The sequence below is a fragment of the Taeniopygia guttata genome, chromosome 34 (assembly GCF_048771995.1).
Source record: "Taeniopygia guttata chromosome 34, bTaeGut7.mat, whole genome shotgun sequence".
Classification (NCBI taxonomy): domain Eukaryota; kingdom Metazoa; phylum Chordata; class Aves; order Passeriformes; family Estrildidae; genus Taeniopygia; species Taeniopygia guttata.
Window position 1 is genome coordinate 3,632,689 of NC_133059.1, and position 22,858 is coordinate 3,655,546.

The 22,858-nt window shown below is 62.0% G+C and overlaps 1 protein-coding gene across 1 annotated transcript in view; it reads left to right on the top strand.

Moving 5' to 3' along the window:
* Positions 1-7,146: 7,146 nt before the first annotated feature.
* Positions 7,147-22,858, top strand: part of RYR1 (ryanodine receptor 1) — a 108,773-nt gene continuing 93,061 nt past the window's right edge. Inside the window, exons 1-15 of the mRNA XM_072920919.1 lie at positions 7,147-7,291; positions 10,397-10,516; positions 10,766-10,870; positions 14,152-14,226; positions 14,353-14,431; positions 14,546-14,658; positions 15,014-15,107; positions 15,203-15,296; positions 15,391-15,465; positions 17,211-17,367; positions 18,457-18,621; positions 19,370-19,491; positions 20,425-20,611; positions 21,339-21,474; positions 22,315-22,410. Coding sequence (XP_072777020.1) covers positions 7,247-7,291; positions 10,397-10,516; positions 10,766-10,870; positions 14,152-14,226; positions 14,353-14,431; positions 14,546-14,658; positions 15,014-15,107; positions 15,203-15,296; positions 15,391-15,465; positions 17,211-17,367; positions 18,457-18,621; positions 19,370-19,491; positions 20,425-20,611; positions 21,339-21,474; positions 22,315-22,410 — 1,663 coding nt within the window. The 5' untranslated portion in view covers positions 7,147-7,246. The remainder of the gene's footprint in view (positions 7,292-10,396; positions 10,517-10,765; positions 10,871-14,151; positions 14,227-14,352; positions 14,432-14,545; positions 14,659-15,013; positions 15,108-15,202; positions 15,297-15,390; positions 15,466-17,210; positions 17,368-18,456; positions 18,622-19,369; positions 19,492-20,424; positions 20,612-21,338; positions 21,475-22,314; positions 22,411-22,858) is intronic.

A 22,858-nucleotide genomic window follows, 5' to 3' on the forward strand; every position in this document is an offset into this window, starting at 1 on the left:
CAACCCCATTACAGACCCCCAAAACCCCCCAAATCCCATTACAGACCCCCCAAATCCCTCCCAAACCCCATCCCAGCCCCCCAAATCCCCTCCAAACCCCATCCCAGCCCCCCAAATCCCACCCAAACCCCATTACAGACCCCAAATCCCACCCAAATCCCATTACAGACCCCAAATCCCACCCAAACCCCATTACAGACCCCCCAAATCCCCCCCAAAACCCATCCCAGCCCCCCAATCCCACCCAAACCCCATTACAGACCCCAAATCCCACCCAAACCCCATTACAGACCCCCCAAATCCCCCCCAAACCCCATTACAGACCCCCCAAATCCCCCCCAAACCCCATCCCAGCCCCCCAATCCCACCCAAACCCCATCCCAGCCCCCCAAATCCCCCCAAACCCCATCCCAGCCCCCCAAATCCCCCCAAACCCCATCCCAGCCCCCCAAATCCCGCCCAAACCCCATCCCAGCACCCCAAATCCCTTCCAAACCCCATCCCAGCCCCCCAAATCCCCCCCAAACCCCATCCCAGCACCCCAAATCCCTTCCAAACCCCATTACAGCCCCCCAAATCGCCCTCAAACCCCATTACAGCCCCCCAAATCGCCCTCAAACCCCATTACAGCCCCAAATCCCCCCAAATCACTCCCAAACCCCATTACAGCCCCAAATCCCCCCCAAACCCCATCCCAGCACCCCAAATCCCCCCAAACCCCATCCTAGCACCCCCAAACCCATCCCAGCCCCCCAAATCCCCCCCAAACCCATCCCAGCCCCCCAAATCCCCCCCAAGCCCACCCCAGCCCCCCAAATCCCCTCCAAACCCCATCCCAGCACCCCCAAACCCCATCCCAGCCCCCCAAATCCCCCCAAACCCCATTACAGCCCCCCAAATCGCCCCCAAATCCCATTACAGACCCCAAATCCCACCCAAACCCCATTACAGACCCCCCAAATCCCCCCAAAACCCGTCCCAGCCCCCCAAATCCCATTATAGCCCCAAATCCCCCCCAAACCCCATGCCAGCCCCCCAAATCCCCCCCAAATCCCATTAGAGACACCCAAATCCCACCCAAATCCCATTACAGACCCCCCCAAATCCCCCCCAAATCCCATTACAGACCCCAAATCCCCCCCAAATCCCATTACAGACCCCCAAATCCCACCCAAACCCCATTACAGACCCCCAAATCCCCCCCAAACCCCATTACAGACACCCCAAATCCCACCCAAATCCCATTACAGACCCCAAAAACCCCCCAAATCCCATTACAGACCCCCCAAATCCCCCCAAAACCCCATCCCAGCCCCCCAATCCCACCCAAACCCCATTACAGCCCCCAAATCCCCCCCAAACCCCATCCCAGCCCCCAAATCCCACCAAACCCCATTACAGCCCCCCAAATCCCATTACAGACCCCCCAAATCCCATTACAGACCCCCCAAATCCCCTCCAAACCCCATCCCAGCCCCCCAAATCCCATTTTAGCCCCAAATCCCCCCCAAACCCCATGCCAGCCCCCCAAATCCCCCCAAATCCCTTCCAAACCCCATCCCAGCCCCCCAAATCCCCCCCAAATCCCATCCCAGCCCCCCAAATCCCCCTCAAACCCCATCCCAGCCCCCCAAATCGCCCCCAAACCCCATTACAGCCCCAAATCCCCCCAAATTACTCCCAAACGCCATCCCAGCCCCCCAAATCCCCCTCAAACCCCATCCCAGCCCCCCAAATCCCCCTCAAACCCCATCCCAGTACCCCAGCCCCATCCCAGCCCCCCAAATCCTGCCCAAACCCCCATCCCAGCACCCCAAATCCCCTCCAAACCCCATCCCAGCCCCCCATATCCCCCCCAAACCCCATCCCAGCCCCCCAAATCCCCCCAAACCCCATCCCAGCCCCCCAAATCACTACCAAACTCCATCCCAGCCCCCCAAATCCTTTCCAAACCCCCATCCCAGCACCCCCAGCCCCATCCCAGCCCCACAAATCCCCCCAAACCCCATCCCAGCCCCCCAAATCCCCTCCAAACCCCCATCCCAGCCCCCCAAATCCCCTCCCAAACCCCATCTCAGCCCCCCATATCCCCCCCAAACCCCATCCCAGCCCCCCAAATCCCCCCCAAACCCCATCCCAGCTCCCCAAATCCCCCCCAAACCCCATCCCAGCTCCCCAAATCCCTCCCAAACCCCATCCCAGCCCCCCAAATCCCTCCCAAACCCCATCCCAGCACCCCCAAACCCCATCCCAGCCCCCCAAATCCCCCCCAAACCCCATCCCAGCACCCCCAGCCCCATCCCAGCCCCCCAAATCCCCCCCAAACCCCATTACAACCCCCCAAATCCTGCCCAAACCCCATTCCAGCCCCCCCAGCCCCATCCCAGCACCCCAAATCCTGCCCAAACCCCCATCCCAGCCCCCCAAATCCCCTCCAAACCCCATCCTAGCACCCCCAAACCCCACCCCAGCCCCCCAAATCCCCCCAAGCCCACCCCAGCCCCCCTTTCCCAGCCCTCTCCCCAAATTCCCCTCCTCACCGTCCCGCTGTGCCGCTGCTCTGCCGGTGGCTCCGCGTCCCCCCCACCCCCAGCTCGGGGGGACCCCCCCCTTTTTTGGAATCCCCCCTCCCCCCACGCAGCCGCGGGACAAGGGGGGTCCTTGTCCTGCCCCCCCCCCGGGAATTCCGGGAATTTGGGGGAATCAGCAGAAATTCCCGTGGGATGGAGCCGGGCCTGAGGCTGGGATGGGGGGGCGGGATGGGGGGAGACCCTGGGGAGCCCCCAAAAACCTCCCATCACCCCCAAAATCACCCCAGGACCTCCCCCAGAACCCCCTCGGGACCCCCAAATCCTGCCCAGGATCCCCCAACCCCCCAAATCAACCCTGGAACCTCCCAAACCACCCAATAACCCCCAAAATCACCCTGGAACCTCCTCCATAACCCCCTCGGGACCCCCAAATCCTGCCCTGGACCCCTCAACCCCCCCATGACCCCCAAAATCACCCCTGGAACCTCCACCATAACCCCCTCAGGACCCCCAAATCCTGCCCTGGACCCCCCAACCTCCTAAACCACCCCTGGGACCTCCCCCAGAACCCCCTCGGGACCCCCAAATCCTGTCCAGGATCCCCCAACCCCCCCATAACCCCCAAAATCACCCCTGGGACCTCCTCCATAACCCCCTCGGGACCCCCAAATCCTGCCCTGGACCCCTCAACCCCCCAAATCACCCCTGGGACCTCCCCCAGAGCCCCCTCGGGACCCCCAAATCCTGCCCTGGACCCCTCAACCCCCCCATAACCCCCAAAATCACCCCTGGGACCTCCCAAACCACCCCATAACCCCCAAAATCACCCCTGGGACCTCCTCCATAACCCCCTCGGGACCCCCAAATCCTGCCCTGGACCCCCCAACCCCCTAAATCACCCCTGGGACCTCCTCCATAACCCCCTCGGGACCCCCAAATCCTGCCCTGGACCCCTCAACCCCCCATGACCCCCAAAATCACCCCTGGGACCTCCCAAACCACCCCATAACCCCCTAAACAACCCCTGGGACCTCCTCCAGAACCCTCTCGGGACCCCCAAATCCTGCCCTGGACCCCTCAACCCCCCCATAACCCCCAAAATCACCCCTGGGACCTCCCAAACCCCCCCATAACCCCCAAAATCACCCCTGGGACCTCCCAAACCACCCCATAACCCCCAAAATCACCCCTGGAACCTCCCAAATCACCCCATAACCCCCAAAATCACCCCTGGGACCCCCTAAACCAAGCCCAGGATCCCATAAACAACGCCTGGGACCCCCTAAACCCTATTTTGAGGCTCTAAATTGAGATGGAACCTTCCTACGCCGTTATTTTAAGGTGTAAATCAAGGGGGAAAAGGAGGGAAATGTGAGGGGAAATGTGAGGGGGAAAAGGGAGGGAAATGTGAAAAGGGGGGGAAACATGAGGGAAAAGAGGGAAATGTGAGGCAAAAAGAGAGGGAAATGCCAAGGGAAAAGGGGAAGAAATGTGAGGGGAGAAAGAGGGAAAAAAGGTGACGGGAAAAGAGAGGGAAACGTGAAGGGAAAAGGGGGGGAATGTGAGGGGAAAAGGGGGGGAATGTGAGGGGGAAAAAAGGGAAAAATGTGAGGGGGAAAAAAGGGAAAAATGTGAGGGGAAAAGGGAGGGAAACGTGAAGGGAAAAGGGGGGGAAATGTGAGGGGAAAACAGAGAGAAATGTGAGGGGGAAAAGGGCTGGAAACATGAGAGAGAAACCTGAGGAGAAACGAGAGGGGAAAAGAGAGGGAAACGTGAGGGGGAAAAAGGGAAAAATGTGAGGGGGAAAAAAGGGAAAAATGTGAGGGGAAAAAAAGGCGGGAAACGTGAGGGGGAAAAAAAGGCGGGAAACGTGAGGGGGAAAAAAAGGCGGGAAACGTGAGGGGGAAAAAAAGGCGGGAAACGTGAGGGGGGAAAAAAGGCGGGAAACGTGAGGGGAAAAAAAGGCGGGAAACGTGAGGGGGGAAAAAAGGCGGGAAACGTGAGGGGAAAAAAGGGCGGGGAACGTGAGGGGGGGAAAAAAGGCGGGAAACGTGAGGGGAAAAAAGGGCGGGAAATGGGACAGGGGAAGAGAAGGAAACCTGAGGGGGAATGTGAGGGGGCAAAAGGGCAGAAACCATGAGAGAGAAAGAGAGGGAAACGTGATGGGGGGAGAGAGAGAAACGTGAGGGGAAAACAGGAGGGAAATGGGAGGGGGAAAGAGAGAGAAACGTGAGGGGGAAAAGAGAGAGAAACATGAGGGGAAAGGAGAGAGAAACGTGAGGGGAAAAGAGAGAAACGTGAGGGGAAGAGAGAGAGAAACGTGAGGGGAAAGGAGAGAAACGTGAGGGGAAAAGAGAGAAACGTGAGGGGGAAAGAGAGAAACGTGAGGGGAAAAGAGAGAGAAACGTGAGGGGGAAAAGAGCAGGAAATGTGAGGGGGAAAAGAGAAGGAAACCTGAGAGGAAATGTGAGGGGGAAAGTGGTGAAATGTGAGGGAGAAAGTGGGGAAATGTGATTGAAAAAAAGAGGGAAATGTGAGGGGAAAAGAGAGGGAAATGTGAGGGGAAAAGGGGAGGGCTGGGTCACCTGAAGGGTTTTGGAGGGTATCGAAGGGGCCTCAGGGGATGCTGAGGGATTCAGGGGTGCAGTGAGGGTTTTGGGGTGCTTTGGGGGGTTTGGGGTGCTTTGGGGGTTTTGGGGTGGTTTGAGGGGTTTGGGTTTCTTTGAGGGATTTGGAGCCTTCATGCTGAGGAGTTCTGGAGATCCTGTGGAGAACTCTGGGGGATGCTGCCTCAGGATTTCCACAACCGGGATTGCCACGGTGAGCCGCCCTTAAATTCCACCCCAGGAGGGTCTGGGAGGTGGGATCACTCCTAAAATCACTCCTAAAATTCTGAAAAAACCAGGCTGTGCTGGGCTGAACGCTGGGGACCCCCACCCAATGTTGGGGAGAACCTTGGGGGAGGGTTGGAAAGAGTCGTGCCTCAGTTTCCCTGTTTGGGTGACATTGGGATGGGTCTGTGCCTCAGTTTCCCAATCTGGGTGACATTGGGATGGGTCTGTGCCTCAGTTTCCCTGTTTGGGTGACATGGAGAAGGGTCCGTGCCTCAGTTTCTCCCTCTGGGTGACATTGGGATGGGTCTGTGCCTCAGTTTCCCTGTTTGGGTGACATTGGGAGGGGTCTGTGCCTCAGTTTCCCCATTCGGGTGACATGGAGAAGGGTCTGTGCCTCAGTTTCCCCCTCTGGGTGACATTGGGAGGGGTCTGTGCCTCAGTTTCCCCCTCTGGGTGACATTGGGATGGGTCTGTGCCTCAGTTTCCCAATCTGGGTGACATTGGGATGGGTCTGTGCCTCAGTTTCCCCCTCTGGGTGACATTGGGAGGGGTCCGTGCCTCAGTTTCCCCCTCTGGGTGACATTGGGATGGGTCTGTGCCTCAGTTTCCCCCTCTGGGTGACATTGGGAGGGGTCTGTGCCTCAGTTTCCCCCTGCAGGTGACAAAGAGAAGGAATTCCGTGCCTCAGTTTCCCCGGCAGGTGACATGAGGAATTCCGTGCCTCAGTTTCCCCGGCAGGTGACATGAGGAATTCCGTGCCTCAGTTTCCCCGGCAGGTGACATTGGAAGGAATTCCGTGCCTCAGTTTCCCCGGCAGGTGACAAAGGGGAGGAATTCCGTGCCTCAGTTTCCCCCTCTGGGTGACATTGGGAGGGGTCTGTGCCTCAGTTTCCCAATTTGGGTGACATTGGGATGTGTCTGTGCCTCAGTTTCCCCCTCTGGGTGACATTGGGATGGGTCTGTGCCTCAGTTTCCCTGTTTGGGTGACATTGGGATGGGTCTGTGCCTCAGTTTCCCCCTCTGGGTGACATCGGGATGGGTCTGTGCCTCAGTTTCCCCATTCGGGTGACATCAGGAGGGGTCTGTGCCTCAGTTTCCCCCTCTGGGTGACATTGGGAGGGGTCTGTGCCTCAGTTTCCCAATCTGGGTGACATTGGGATGGGTCTGTGCCTCAGTTTCCCCCTCTGGGTGACATCGGGAGGGGTCTGTGCCTCAGTTTCCCCCTCTGGGTGACATTGGGAGGGGTCTGTGCCTCAGTTTCCCCCTCTGGGTGACATCGGGATGGGTCTGTGCCTCAGTTTCCCCTGCAGGTGACATTGGAAGGAATTCCGTGCCTCAGTTTCCCTGCAGGTGACATGGGGAGGAATTCCGTGCCTCAGTTTCCCCCTGCAGGTGACATTGGGAGGGGTCCGTGCCTCAGTTTCCCCATGCAGGTGACATGGGGGGGGGGGGAAGGTCCGTGCCTCAGTTTCCCGCCCCCTCCCCTCCCCTCCCCCTCCCCGGGACCCTCCCCCCTCACGTCACGGGTGGGGGAGGGGCGCAGGTGTCGCCGCCAGCCCTCGCGACACCGGGGGGGACACGATCGGCGACACCCGCGGGGGGGGACGGGACCCCCAAAACTTCATCCAGGACCCCCCAAAACCCCCCCGGGACCCCCAAAAATTCATCCAGGACCCCCCAAAACCCACCCGGGACCCCCAAAAATTCATCCAGGACCCCCCAAAACCCACCTGGGACCCCCAAAACTTCATCCAGGACCCCCCAAAACCCACCTGGGACCCCCAAATCGCAGCCGGGACCCCCAAAACTTCAGCCGGGACACCCCGAACCGCACCTGGGACACCCCAAAACCCACCCGGGACCCCCAAAATCCTCGCGGCGATGGCTGAGGGGGAAGGAGAGGACGATGTGCAGTTCCTGCGCACGGTGAGAGACTGGGAGCACTGGGAGGGAACTGGGAGTAAACTGGGAGGGAACTGGGAGGAAATTGGGGGGGATACTGGGACATACTGGGAAAGGAAACTGGGAGTACTGGGGGGAAACTGGGAGCACCGGGGGGGAACGGGGAGCACTGGGGGAAACTGGGGGAAATTGGGAGGTGTACTGGGAGGGGAAACTGGGAGGAAACTGGGAGAAATTAAGGGGGATAGTGGGAGATACTGGGAGGGGAAACTGGGAGCACTGGGGGGAAACTGGGAGGAAATTGGGGGGTGTACTGGGAGGGGAAACTGGGAGAAATTAAGGGGGATACTGGGAGATACTGGGAGGGGAAACTGGGAGTACCGGGGGGAAACTGGGAGGAAACTGGGGGAGATACTGGGAGATACTGGGAGGGGATTGGGAGGGGAAACTGGGAGCACTGGGGGGAAACCGGGAGGAAATTAGGGGGGATACTGGGACATACTGGGAGAGGAAACTGGGGGGATACTGGGACGGGATCAGCAGGGGAAACTGGGAGAAATTGGAGGGGAATGCTGGGAGAACTGGGACGGGATACTGGGAGACAATGGGTGAGAAACTGGGAGAAGTGGGAAACACGGGGAGAACTGGGAGAGAAGGACTGGGGGTACTGGGAGAATTGGGAAGGGAAACTGGGAGATACTGGGAGAGGAAACTGGGGGAACTGGGAGAGGAAACTGGGGGAATTTGGGGGAGCAGAACTGGGGGTACTGGGGGAGTTGGGAAGGGAAACTGGGAGGAATTGGGGGGGAATATTGGGAGATACTGGAAGAGGAAACTGGGGGGGCTGGGAGAGGAAACTGGGAGAACTGGGAGATACTGGGAGGGGGACTGGGAGTACTGAGAGCTATTGGGGAGACTGGGGAGGGAAACTGGGGATACTGGGAGGTACTGGGATGAACTGGGGAGGGATACTGGGGATACTGGGAGGTACTGGGATAAACTGAGGAGGGATACTGGGAGGTACTGGGATGAACTGGGGAGGGAAACTGGGGATACTGGGATGAACTGGGGAGGGAAACTGGGGATACTGGGGATACTGGGATAAACTGAGGAGGGAAACTGGGGATACTGGGGATACTGGGATAAACTGAGGAGGGAAACTGGGGATACTGGGGATACTGGGGCTACTGGGATGAACTGGGATGAACTGGGAGGAGCACTGGGAAGGGGGGGTCACCCCACCCCTCCCCCCACCTGTCCCGGGCTCCCAAAAAAGCAACACGGGGGGGGGGGAGGGGGGGGAGCAGCTGCTGGTGGGGGAGGGGCGACACCAGATCCCCCCCGGGGGGGGTCGGAAGGTGGGGGGGGGGGATGGGGGGAGGGGCGTCCCAGTTGCTCTGTCCCAGTTTCTCCCAGTTTGGCCTCAAAATGAGACGGGGGGGGGGGGGGGAGGGGGCAAAGGGGTGACCTTGGTGGGGGGGGAGGGAAATGCTGAGCTCAGCAGATTTTGGGGGGAGTGGGGGATTTTTGGGGAGGGGGGAAACTGAGTCACGGAGACGCCCCTCCCCCACCCTCCCCCCCCCGTGGCATCCCCGGCTCGCGGGTGGAATCCGCCCCTCCCCCACCCCCCCCCCAAATTCGGGGGGGCCCCGAGTGATGGGAGCAGGTGGGGGAGGGGGAGGGGGAGCTGAACTCCTGGGGGGGGGAGGGGGATCCTGACCCCCCCAAAAAGGGTCTGGGGTCACCCAGAGGGTCGTGACCCCCCCAAAAAGGGTCTGGGGTCACCCAGAGGGTCCTGACCCCCCCCAAAAAGGGTCTGGGGTCACCTGGGGGTCCTGACCCCCCCCAAAAGGGTCTGGGGTCACCCAGAGGGACCTGACCCCCTCGAAAAGGGTCTGGGGTCACCTGGGGACTCCTGACCCCCCCCCAAAAAGGGTCTGGGGTCACCCAGAGGGTCCTGACCCCCCCCCAAAAAGGGTCTGGGGTCACCCGGGGGCTCCTGACCCCCCCAAAAAGGGTCTGGGGTCACCCAGAGGGACCTGACCCCCTCGAAAAGGGTCTGGGGTCACCCGGGGGCTCCTGACCCCCCCCAAAAAGGGTCTGGGGTCACCCAGAGGGTCCTGACCCCCCCCAAAAAGGGTCTGGGGTCACCCAGAGGGTCCTGACCCCCCCCAAAAATGGTCTGGGGTCACCCGGGGGGTCCTGACCCCCCCCAAAAGGGTCTGGGGTCACCCAGAGGGTCCTGACCCCCCCAAAAAGGGTCTGGGGTCACCCAGAGGGTCCTGACCCCCCCAGAAAGGGTCTGGGGTCACCTGGGGACTCCTGACCCCCCCCCCAAAAAGGGTCTGGGGTCACCCAGAGGGTCCTGACCCCCCCCAAAAAAGGGTCTGGGGTCACCAGGGGGTCCTGACCCTCCCCCAAAAAGGGTCTGGGGTCACCCAGAGGGTCCTGACCCCCCCCCAAAAAGGGTCTGGGGTCACCCAGAGGGTCCTGACCCCCCCAAAAAGGGTCTGGGGGTATCCAAGGGGTCCCAATTTGGGGTTTCTGGGGGATATTTTGGAATTCTGGGATTTTGGGGGGAGGTTTGGGGAATTTTGGGGTTTTGGTGGAATATTTTGAGGTTCTGGGGATACTTTGGGATTTTGGGGCTTTTGGAGGGATATTTTGGGGTTTTGGGGAATATTTTGTGATTCTGAGGTTTTTTGGGGGGTTATTTTTGGGTATTTTGGGGATATTTTGGGGTGCTGACCCCCCATTTCCCCCCAGGACAACGAGGTGGTCCTGCAGTGCCACCCCACCCCACAGGGCAGAGTTTTCTTGGGTTTTTTTTTTGATTTTTTGGGTTTCTGCGGATATTATGTATTTCTGGTGGGCATTTTGGGGTTCTGGGGGTTATTTTGGGGATATTTTGGGGATATTTTGGGTTGCTGACCCCCCATTTCCCCCCAGGACGACGAGGTGGTCCTGCAGTGCCACCCCACCCCACAGGGCAGAGTTTTTTTGATTTCTGGGGATATTTTGGATTTCTGGTGGCAATTTTGGGGTTCTGGCAGTTATTTTAGGGTATTTTGGGGATATTTTGGGGTATTTTGGGGTATTTTGGGGTGCTGACCCCCCATTTCCCCCCAGGACGACGAGGTGGTCCTGCAGTGCACCACGACGCTGCTGAAGGAGCAGCTCAAGCTCTGCCTGTCGGTCGAGGGCTTTGGGAACCGCCTGTGCTCACTGGAACCCACCTCCAACGCACAGGTGAGACCCCCAAAACTCGGGGGGGACCCCCAAAATTCGGGGGGGACCCCCAAAATTCGGGGGGGACCCCCAAAATTCGGGGGGAACCCCCAAAATTCGGGCAAGGGCCCGGGAGGCTGCGGGGCCCTCAAATCCGGAGGGGTTTTGGGGGGTCTGAGGGAGGATTTAGAGGCTGGGACAGGCAGAGATGGGGTCTGGGGGGAACCCCTGAGTTTTGGGGTGACCTCTGACCCCCCGGTGTCCCCCCAGAATGTCCCCCCCGACCTGGCCGTGTGCTGCTTCGTGCTGGAGCAGTCGCTGTCGGTGCGGGCGCTGCAGGAGATGCTGGCCAACAGCTCCGAGATCGGCAGCGAGGTGGGTCTGGGGGCCCTACAGGGGGATTTGGGGGTCCCCGAGGGGATCCAGAGGGGCTTTGGGGTCCCTAAGAGGGGATCTGGGGGTCCCCGAGGGGATCTGGGGGGGCTTTGGGGTCCCTAAGAGGGGATTTGGGGGTCCCGAGGGGATCTGGGGGCGCTTTGGGGTCCCTAAGAGGGGATCTGGGGGTCCCCGAGGGGATCTGGGGGGGCTTTGGGGTCCCTAAGAGGGGATTTGGGGGTCCCCGAGGGGATCTGGAGGGGCTTTGGGGTCCCTAAGAGGGGATTTGGGGGTCCCCGAGGGGATCCAGAGGGGCTTTGGGGTCCCTAAGAGGGGATTTGGGGGTCCCGAGGGGATCCGGAGGGGCTTTGGGGTCCCTAAGAGGGGATTTTGGGGGTCCCTGAGGGGATCTGGGGGGGCTTTAGGGTCCCTAAGAGGGGATTTGGGGGTCCCACAGGGCACTAGAGCTGGTTTGAGGTCCTTAAGAGGGGATTTTGGGGTGCCCTGAGGGGATTTGGTGGTGCCCTGAGGGGATTTAGGGGGCCCTCGAGGTGGGTCTGGGGTCCCACCAGGGATTTGAGGGACACTAGAGGTGGGTCTGGGGTCCCACAGGGGATTTGGGGGTCCCCGAGGGGATCTGGGGGGTCACCGAGGCGCTTTGGGGTCCCTAAGAGGGGATTTGGGGGTCACCGAGGGGATTTGGGGGGCACTAGAGGTGCTTTGGGGTCCTTTTTGTGGGGTTTAGGATCCTGAGGGATTCCTGGAGAAGTTTTTGGGGTAATTTTGGGGGGTTTAGGATCCTGAGAGGTTCCTGGAGGAGTTTTTGGGGTCCTTTTTGGGGGGTTTAGGATCCTGAGGGATTCCTGGAGGAGTTTTTGGGGTCCTTTTTGGGGGGTTTAGGATACTGAGGGATTCCTGGAGGAGTTTTTGGGGGGTTTAGGGTCCTGAGGGTTTCCTGGAGGAGTTTTTGGGGTCCTTTTTGGGGGGTTTAGGATCCTGAGGGATTCCTGGAGGAGGTTTTGGGGGGTTTAGGATCCTGAGAGGTTCCTGGAGGAGTTTTTGGGGTAATTTTTGGATCCTGAGGCTTTCCTGGAGGAGTTTTTGGGGGGTTTAGGGTCCTGAGGGGTTCCTGGAGGAGTTTTTGGGGGGTTTAGGGTCCTGAGGGGTTCCTGGAGGAGTTTTTGGGGTCCTTTTTGGGGTCCTTTTTGGGGTCCTTTCTGGGGAATTTAGGATCTTGAGGGTTTCCTTGAGGAGTTTTTGGGGGGTTTAGGGTCTTGAGGGGTTCCTGGAGGAGTTTCTGGTGTAATTTTTGGGGGGTTTAGGATCCTGAGAGGTTCCTTGAGGAGTTTTTGAGGGGTTTAGGATCCTGAGGGGTTCCTGGAGGAGTTTTTGGGGTCCTTTTTGGGGAATTTAGGATCTTGAGGGTTTCCTTGAGGAGTTTTTGGGGGGTTTAGGGTCTTGAGGGGTTCCTGGAGGATTTTTTGGTGTAATTTTTGGGGGGTTTAGGATTCTGAGGGGGTCCTGGAGGAGTTTTTGGGGTCCTTTTTGGGGAATTTAGGATCTTGAGGGTTTCCTGGAGGAGTTTTGGGGGGTTTAGGATCCTGAGGAGTTTTTGGGGTTCTTTTTGGGGGGTTTAGGGCCCTGAGGGTTTCCTGGAGGAGTTTCTGGGGTGCTTTTCTGGGTGGGGGGTTTTTGGGGGGGTCCCCGGTGTTTTTGGGGGGTTGCAGCCCCCCCGTGACCCCCCTCTTCTCTCCCCCCGCCCACCCAGGGGGTCGATCTGGATAAGTGGGTAGGTGCCACTGCGGTGTGGTGACCCCAAATCCTCATCCTCACCTTCATCACGCCCCTCCTCCTCCTCCTCCTCCTCCTCCTCCTCCTCCTCCCCCACCCCCCCGAATTTTGGGGGGCTCTGCCCATCCCGCATGGACCCAGGGGTCCGGGTGTGCCCCCTGCCCCCAGTCCCGTCCCATCCACAGCCCCCCCAAATTCCGCATGGACCCCAAAGTGTGAGCGCGGGGGGAGGAGCATGGGGGGACCCCAAAAAGGGGGACCCCAAAAAGGGGGATCCCAAAAAGGGGGATCCCAAAAAGGGGGATCCCAAAAAGGGGGATCCCAAAAAAGGGGGATCCCAAAAAGGGGATCCCAAAAAGGGGGATCCCAAATCCCTCCGTGAGCATGGGGAGACCCCAAAAAGGGGGATCCCAAAAAGGGGGATCCCAAAAAGAGGGATCCCAAAAAGGATTATCCCAAAAAAGGAGATCCCAAAAAAGGGGATCCCAAAAAGGGGGATCCCAAAAAAGGGGATCCCAAAAAAGGGGGATCTCAAATCCCCCCATGAGCATGGGGAGACCCCAAAAAAGGGGATCCCAAAAAGGGGGATCCCAAAAAAGGGGGATCCCAAAAAGGGGGATCCCAAATCCCTCCGTGAGCATGGGGAGACCCCAAAAAAGGGAGATCCCAAAAAAGGGGGATCCCAAAAAAGGGGGAATCTCAAATCCGCTGGGATCCCAAAAAATTTGGGAGTCAGATGTGGGGTGACCCCGAAATTTGGGATCCCAGTTTGGGGGAATCCCTAAGGGTGGGATCCCAAATTCACTGGGGGGAACCCCAAATGAGGGGATCCCAAAAAATCGGGGATGCAGACGTGGGGTGACCCCGAACTTTGGGATCCCAGGTTGGGGGAAACCTCAATATGGGGGTGACCCCGAAATTTGGGATCTCGGTTTGGGGGCACCCTGAAATTTGGGATTCCAATTTGGGGGAAACCTCAATATGGGAAGGACCCCCCCCCCAAAATGGGAGACCCTCAATACTGAGGGGATCCCAAATGTGGGACCCCCAAATCTGTGGGGATTTCAGTGGGGTGACCCCGAAATTGGGGATCTCGACAAGGGGTGACCCCCAATGGGGAGTGGGACCCTAAAATTGGGGACCCCAAAATCAGGGGAGTCCTCAATTTGGGGGGAGCCCACCGTGAGGGGGACCCCGACAGGAGGGGGGGTCCAAGGCACGGTGCACCCCAAAATGAGGGGGTGCAAAGCACAGGAGACCCCAACACGGGGGACCCCAAAACAAGGGGGGAGACCCCAAAACAAGGGGGAGACCCCAAAATAAAGAGGAGACCCCAAAACAACGGGGCAGCGATGCACAAGGAGCTGTATCTGCACCGTGGAGCCCACGGGGGTTTTTTATGGGGCACGAGGTGGTTTTTTGGGGGGTCCAGGAGGCCTCAGGGGGTTTTGGGGTCCCCTCCTTGACCCCTCCCCCCCGTGCCCCCCAAGTCCTCTCAGGGTGGGGGTCACCGGACGCTGCTCTACGGCCACGCCATCCTGCTGAGGCACTCGCACAGCGGCATGGTGAGTTTGGGGCGGTTTGGGGGGATTTTGGGGGTGCCACGAGGGCTTTGGGGGGCTCGGGGGGCTCGGGGGGGTTTGGGGTGCTCGGGGGGATTTGGGGACCCCCATAACCGCGTGTCCCCCCAGTACCTGAGCTGCCTGACCACCTCCCGCTCGGTGACCGACAAGCTGGCCTTCGACGTGGGGCTGCAGAAGGACGCCGCAGGTAAAGGTGGGGGGACCCCGGGGGTTTTGGGGTGGTTTTGGGGGGTTTTGGGGTGTTTTTGGGTGTTTTTGGGGGTTTTTGGGGTGCTGATTTGGGGTGTTCCCCCCTCCCCAGGTGAGGCGTGCTGGTGGACGATGCACCCGGCGTCCAAGCAGCGCTCGGAGGGGGAGAAGGTTCGGGTGGGAGACGACCTGATCCTGGTCAGCGTGTCCTCAGAGAGATACCTGGTGAGAGCTGGGACACCTGGGGACACCTGGGACACCTGGGGACACTGGGGACACCTGGGGACAGGTGGGGACATGGGGGGACACGGGGATCCCCTGAGCTGATCCTGGTCAGCGTGTCCTCAGAGAGATACCTGGTGAGACCTGGGACACCTGGGACACCTGGGGACACCTGGGGACACCTGGGACACCTGGGACACCTGGGGACATGGGGGACACCTGGGGACACCTGGGGACACCTGGGACACCTGGGGACACCTGGGGACACCTGGGACACCTGGGGACACCTGGGGACACCTGGGACACCTGGGGACACCTGTGTCACCTGTGTCACCCCCCCATGTCCCACCTGTCCCAGCACCTCTCCACGGCCTCTGGGGAGCTCCAGGTGGACGCCTCCTTCATGCAGACCCTGTGGAACATGAACCCCATCTGCTCGGGCTCCGAGGAAGGTGCTGACACCTGAGGCACCCCAAATTTTGGGTGGGGGTGGGGGGGTCCTTTGGGGTGTCCCTGACACCCCCCCCCACCCCAAATGTCCCCTCAGGTTTTGTCACCGGCGGCCACGTCCTGCGCCTGTTCCACGGCCACATGGACGAGTGCCTGACCCCCACGGCCCCCGAGCAGGGCGAGGAGCGCAGGTGGGGCTGTCCCCACTTTGTCCCCCAAATTTGGGGTTGGGGGACACGCGGGGTGACCGTGACCCCCTCCCCAACTCTGTCACCCCCCCAGCAGCGTTGTCAACTACGAGGGCGGCGCCGTGTGCGCCCACGCCCGGTCCCTGTGGCGCCTGGAGCCCCTGCGCATCAGGTAGGGGACACGGGGGGACACGGGGGGACACTCTGTGGGGTGGCCCCAAGTGGGTCTGGGGTCCTGGAGTGTCCCCAAGCTGTGTCCCTGTGTGGGTGTGTCCTGTCCTGGTGTCACCTGCTGGCGTCTCCTGGTGTCCCCACAGGTCTGCGTGTCCTCAGCCTGTGTCCCCTGTGCCCCCTGTGCCACCCCATGGCCCATCCCTGTGTCCCCTGTGTCCCCTGTGTCCCCTGTGCCACCCCACCTCTCTCAGCCTGTGTCCCCTGTGTCCCCCCATGATCCATCCCTGTGTCCCCTGTGTCCCCTGTGCCACCCCACCTCTCTCAGCCTGTGTCTTCTGTGTCCCCCCATGACCCATCCCTGTGTCCCCTGTGTCCCGTGTGTCCCCTGTGCCACCCCATGTCGCTGTGACGCATCTGTGTGTCCTCAGCCTGTGTCCCCTGTGTCCTCTGTGTCCCCCCATGACCCATCCCTGTGTCCCCTGTGTCCCCTGTGTCCCCCCATGACCCATCCCTGTGTCCCCTGTGTCCCCCCATGTCGCTGTGACATGTCTGGGTGTCCTCAGCCTGTGTCCCCTGTGTCCCCCAATGTCCCCATGACCCATCCCTGTGTCCCCATGACCCATCCCCGTGTCCCCCAATGTCCTCATGACCCACCCCAATGTCCCCACGTCCCCTCCCCGTGTCCCCATGACCCATCTCTGTGTCCCCATGACCCATCCCTGTGTCCCCATGACCCATCCCTGTGTCCCCTGTGTCCCCATGTCCCCATGACCCATCCCTGTGTCCCCCGTGTCCCGCAATGTCCCCATGACCCATCCCCGTGTCCCCATGGCCCATCCCTGTGTCCCCCAATGTCCCCACGTCCCCTCCCCGTGTCCCCATGACCCATCCCTGTGTCCCCTGTGTCCCCCAATGTCCCCATGACCCACCCCCGTGTCCCTATGACCCCTCCCCGTGTCCCCACGTCCCCTCCCCGTGTCCCCATGACCCATCCCTGTGTCCCCTGTGTCCCCCAATGTCCCCATGACCCACCCCCGTGTCCCTATGACCCATCCCCGTGTCCCCACGTCCCCTCCCCATGTCCCCATGACCCACCCCAATGTCCCCCAATGTCCTCATGACCCACCCCAATGTCCCCACGTCCCCTCCCCGTGTCCCCACATCCCCTCCCCGTGTCCCCATGACCCATCCCTGTGTCCCCTGTGTCCCCAATGTCCCCATGACCCATCCCCGTGTCCCCATGACCCATCCCCGTGTCCCCATGACCCCTCCCCGTGTCCCCATGACCCATCCCTGTGTCCCCTGTGTCCCCCAATGTCCCCATGACCCACCCCCGTGTCCCTATGACCCCTCCCCGTGTCCCCACGTCCCCTCCCCGTGTCCCCATGACCCATCCCTGTGTCCCCTGTGTCCCCCAATGTCCCCATGACCCACCCCCGTGTCCCTATGACCCATCCCCGTGTCCCCACGTCCCCTCCCCATGTCCCCATGACCCACCCCAATGTCCCCCAATGTCCTCATGACCCACCCCAATGTCCCCACGTCCCCTCCCCGTGTCCCCACATCCCCTCCCCGTGTCCCCATGACCCATCCCTGTGTCCCCTGTGTCCCCAATGTCCCCATGACCCATCCCCGTGTCCCCATGACCCATCCCCGTGTCCCCATGACCCCTCCCCGTGTCCCCACGTCCCCTGCCCGTGTGCAGCCCCCCGGTGACAGCCGTGTCCCCTGCCCTGTCCCCAGCTGGAGCGGCAGCCACCTGCGCTGGGGACAGCCCTTCCGCCTGCGCCACGTCACCACCGGCCGCTACCTGGCGCTGACCGAGGCCACCGGGCTGGCCATGGTGGAGGCCACGGCCGCCAACACGCGCGTGGCCACCTTCTGCTTCCGGGCCTCCAAGGTGGGAGTGTCACCTGCCTGTCCCCAGCCTGCTCCTGGTCCCTGGGAATATCACCTGGATGTCCCTGGGAGTGTCACCTGGATGTCCCCAGCCTGCTCCTGCTCCCTGGGAGTGCCACCTGGCTGTCCCCAGGAGTGTCACCTGGATGTCCCCGGGAGTGTCACCTGGATGTCCCCAGCCCCCTCCTGATCCCTGGGAATGTCACCTGGCTGTCCCCAGCCTTTTTCTGATCCTCTCCCTGACCTTTTCCTGTGCCCTTGTCCCTGGGAATGTCACCTGGCTGTCCCCGGGAGTGTCACCGGGATGTCCCCAGCCTGCTCCTGCTCCCTGGGAATGTCACCTGGATGTCCCTGGGAGTGCCACTGGCTGTCCCTGGGAGTGTCACCTGGCTGTCCCCAGCCTGCTCCTGCTCCCAGTCCTCATCCTTGTCCTCACCCTGACCTTGTCCTGTCCCTGGGAGTGTCACCTGGATGTCCCTGGGAATGTCACCTGGATGTCCCCAGCCTGCTCCTGCTCACTGTCCTCCTCCTTGTCCCCACCCTGACCTTGTCCTGGCCCCGGGAATGTCACCTGGATGTCCCCAACCTTCTCCTGCTCCCTGGGAATGTCACCTGGATGTCCCCAACCCTTCTGCTCCCTGGGAATGTCACCTGGCTGTCCCCAACCCTCTCCTGCTCCCCTCCCTGACCTTATCCTGTCCCCCTGTCCCTGGGAATGTCACCTGGCTGTCCCCAACCCTCTCCTGCTCCCTGGGAATGTCACCTGGCTGTCCCCAACCCTTCTGCTCCCCTCCCTGACCTCGCTGCCCATCCCCACCCCACTCCTTTCCCCCCCACGGACCCCCGTGCCCCCCACGGACCCCCCGTGCCCCATACGGACCCCCCCTGCACCCCACGGACCCCCGTGCCCCCCACGGACCCCCCTGCCCCCCACGGACCCCCCATGCACCCCACGGACACCCCGTGCCCCCCACGGACCCCTGGTGCCCCCATGGACCCCCCGTGCCCCCCACGGACCCCCGTGTCCCCCATGGACCCCCGTGCCCCCCACGGACCCCCCCACGGACCCCCGTGCCCCCTGACTCCGCAGGAGAAGCTGGAGACGACCCCCAAGAGGGACATCGAGGGCATGGGGCCCCCCGAGATCAAGTACGGGGAGTCGCTGTGCTTCCTGCAGCACGGCGCCAGCGGCCTCTGGGTCACCTACGCCGCCCCCGACCCCAAGGCCCTGCGCCTCGGCCTGCTCAAGAGGAAGGTGGGACCCCAAAATTACCGGGGGGGACCCCGAAATCTCCGGCAGGGGGGCTCCAAGGGGGCTGCGGGGGGAGTTTGGGGAGTTTTGGGGAGATTTATGGGGGTTTGAGAGCTCTGAGAGGTGCTAAGATGGGTCTAGGAGGGTTTTGGGGGGGGTCTTTGGGGTCTTTGGGGTTTAGGAGATTCTTTGGGGTCTCCAAAATTACCGGGGGGGTCCCCAAAATTACCGTGGGGGGCTCTGAGTGGGCTGCAGGGGGAGTTTGGCGAGTTTTGGGCAGTTTTAGGGGGTTTTGAGTGTGCTGAGAGGTGCTAAGATGGGTCTAGGAGGGTTTTGGGGGGGGTCTTTGGGGTTTAGAAGATGCTTTGGGGTCCCCAAAATTACCGTGGGGGGCTCTGAGGGGGCTGCAGGGGGAGTTTGGGGAGTTTTGGGGGGTTTTATGGGGTTTTGAGAGTGCTGAAAGGTGCTAAGATGGGTCTAGGAAGGTTTTGAGGGTGTGTTTGGGGTCTTTGGGGTTTAGGAGATTCTTTGGGGTCTCCAAAATTACCGTGGGGGGTCCCCAAAATTACCGTGGGGGGCTCTGAGGGGGTTTTTGGGGGGAGTTTGGGGAGTTTTGGGGAGTTTTAGGGGGTTTTGAGAGCTCTGAGAGGTGCTCAGATGGGTCTAGGAGGGGTTTGGGGGGCTCTCGGTGATTTCAGGGGGGTCTCTGGGGTTTGGGGGACCCCTGTGACCCCCCGCTTTGCCCCCCCAGGCCATCCTGCACCAGGAGGGGCACATGGACGACGCGCTGACCCTGAGCCGCTCCCAGCGCCAGGAGTCGCAGGCGGCGCGGATGGTCTTCAGCACCACGGGGCTCTACGGGGCCTTCATCAGGTCTGGGGGTCCTGGGGGCTTCTGGGGGGGTCCTGGGGGGGTTCTGGGGGTGTCAGAACCTCCTGGGGGGTGTCAGAACCTCCTGGGGGTCCTGGGAGGTTCAGAACCTTCTGGGGGCCATGGGGATGGTCTTCAGCACCACGGGGCTCTACGGGGCCTTCATCAGGTCTGGGGGTCCTGGGGGAAACCTGGGGGAAACCTGGGGGGTCCTGGGGGGTTCTGGGGGTGTCAGAACCTCCTGGGAGGTTCAGAACCTTCTGGGGGCCATGGGGATGGTCTTCAGCACCACGGGCCTCTACGGGGCCTTCATCAGGTCTGGGGGTCCTGGGGAACCTGGGGGGGCTTCTGGGGGTTTCTGGGGAGTCTTGGGGGGGTTCTGGGGGTGTCAGAACCTGCTGGGGGTCCTGGGGGGGTCCTGGGTCTGTCAGAACCTCTTGGGGGTCCTGGGGGTCCCGGGGGTGGGGGTGTCAGAACCTCCTGGGGGTCCTGGGGGCATCAGAACCTCTTGGGGGTCCTGGGGGGTTCTGGGGGGATCCTAGGGGGTCCTGGGTCTGTCAGAACCTCCTGGGGGTCCTGGGGGTCGGGGGGTCAGAACCCCCTGGGGGTCCTGGGGGGGTCCTGGGTCTGTCAGAACCTCTTGGGGGTCCTGGGGGTCCCGGGGGTGGGGGGGTCAGAACCTCTTGGGGGTCCTGGGTCTGTCAGAACCTCCTGGGGGTCCTGAGGGGGTCCTGGGTCTGTCAGAACCTGCTGGGGGTCCTGGGTCTGTCAGAACCTCTTGGGGGTCCCGGGGGTGGGGGGTCAGAACCTCCTGGGGGTCCTGGGTCTGTCAGAACCTCCTGGGGGTCCCGGTGGGGCCATGGGGATATCCGGGAGGCGCTGGGGAGTTTCGGGGGTGTTGTTGGGGTGGTCCCGGTGGTCTGACCCCCTCCCCAGGAGCCTGGACAGCCTCCAGGGGCGGCCGCGGGGGTCTCCGCCGCCCCCCCTGCCCATCGGCGGCGTCATCCTGAGCCTGCGGGACCTGATCGGGTACCTGGAGCCGCCGCCCGCCGAGCTGCGGCACGAGCAGCGCCAGGCCCGGCTGCGGGCGCTGCGGGCCCGCCAGAGCCTCTTCCAGCAGGAGGTGCCCTCAGGCGTGGGGGGGTTAAACTGGGGGTTAAAGGGTTAAACTGGGGGTTAAAGGGCTAAACTGGGGGTTAAAGGGTTAAACTGGGGCTTAAAGGGTTAAACTGGGGGTTAAAGGGTTAAACTGGGGTTAAAGGGTTAAACTCAGAGTTAGAGGGTTAAATTCGGGATTAGAAAAGGTTAAATTTGAGGTTAGAAAGGGTTAAAGTCGGGGTTAAAGGGTCCCAGTTTGGGGGTCCCAGTTTGGGGGTCCCAGTTTGGGGATCCCATGGGGGGGTCAGTCCCAGTTTGGGGGTCCCAGGGGGTCCCAGCCCGGGGGTCCCACCCCGGGTCTCTCTCCCCCTGGCACAGGGGATGCTGACGCTGGTGCCAGTTTGGGGGTCCCAGGGGGGGTCAGTCCCAGCCCGGGGGTCCTGTGGGTCCCAGCCGGGGGTCCCACTCCGGGGGTCCCACCCCGGGTCTCCCCCCCCCCAGGGGATGCTGACGCTGGTGCCAGTTTGGGGATCCCATGGGGGGGTCAGTCCCGGTTTGGGGGTCCCAGGGGGGGTCAGTTTGGGGGTCCCAGCCCGGGGTCTCTCCTCCTCGCTCAGGGGATGCTGACGCTGGTGCCAGTTTGGGGATCCCAGGGGGGGTCAGTTTGGGGGTCCCAGTTTGGGGGTCCCAGGGGGGGTCAGTCCCACTCCGGGGGTCCCAGTTTGGGGGTCCCACCCCGGGTCTCCCCCCAGGGCATGCTGACGCTGGTGCTGAGCTGCATCGACCGGCTGAGCGCGTACAGCACCGCGGCGCAGTTCGGGGAGAACGCGGGCGAGGAGGCGGCGGCCGCCTGGAAGGAGATCGTCAACCTGCTCTACGAGCTGCTGGGTGAGCGGGCTATGGGGCAGGTGTGGGGGGCGTGGGGGGCAGATACAGGGGGTTATGGGGCAGGTGTGGGGTGTGGGGGGGAGATTCTGGGGGTTATGGGGCAGATACAGGGGGTTATGGGGCAGGTGTGGGGGGTGGGGGGCGGATACAGGGGGTTATGGGGCAGATACAGGGGGTTATGGGGCAGGTGTGGGGTGTGGGGGGCAGATACAGGGGGTTATGGGGCAGATACAGGGGGTTATGGGGCAGGTGTGGTGTGTGGGGGGTAGATATGGGGTGTGTGAGGCGGATATGGGGTGCTATGGGGCAGATACTGGGTGCTACAGGGCAGATGGGGGGGTGGGGGGCAGATACAGGGGGTTATAGGGCAGGTGTGGGGTGTGTGGGGCAGATACAGGGTGCTATGGGGCAGATACTGGGTGCTACGGGGCAGATGTGGGGTGCTGTGGGGCAGATATGGGGTGTCTGGGGGAGATACTGGGGGTTATGGGGCAGATACAGGGGGTTACGGGGTAGATATGGGGTGTGTGGGGCAGATGGGGGGTGCTACGGGGCAGATGTGGGGTGTCTGGGGCAGATATGGGGTGCTGTGGGGTAGATATGGGGTGGTTGGGGTGGATATTGGGTGCTGTGGGGCAGATATCGGTTCTATGGGGCAGATATCAGTGCCATGGGGCAGATGTCAGTGCTGTGGAGCAGATATCGGTGCTGTGGGGCAGGTATTGGTTAATGGGGCAGATATCAGTTCTACGGGGCAGATATCAGTTCTATGGGGCAGATATCAGCGCCGTGGGGCCGATGTTGGTCCTGTGGGGCAGGGCTGACCCCCGTGCCCCACAGCCTCGCTGATCCGGGGGAACCGCGCCAACTGCGCGCTCTTCTCCACCAACCTGGACTGGCTGGTCAGCAAGCTGGACCGGCTGGAGGCCTCCTCGGGTCAGTGGGGCGGCCGTGGGGCCGGGGGGGCTGGGGGGTCCTGGGGGGCTGGGGGGTCCTGGGGGGCTGGAGGCCTCCTCGGGTCAGTGGGGCAGCCGTGGGGCTGGGGGGGCTGGGGGGGCTCTGTGGGGCTGGAGGCCTCCTCGGGTCAGTGGGGCGGCCGTGGGGCTCTGTGGGGCTGGGGGGGCTCTGTGGGGCTGGAGGCCTCCTCGGGTCAGTGGGGCGGCCGTGGGGTCTGTGGGGCTGCGGGGCTGGAGGCCTCCTCGGGTCAGTGGGGCGGCCGGGGGGGGCTGGGGGGCTGGGGGTCCTGTGGGGCTGGGGGGTCCTGTGGGGCTGGGGTCCGTCCTGAGGGTCTGGAGCTTCCCCATGGGTCTGGGGTCCCTCCCGCTGTGGGTCTGATCCTGCTGTGGGTCTGAGGTCCCTCTCTGGGTCTGATCCCGCTGTGGGT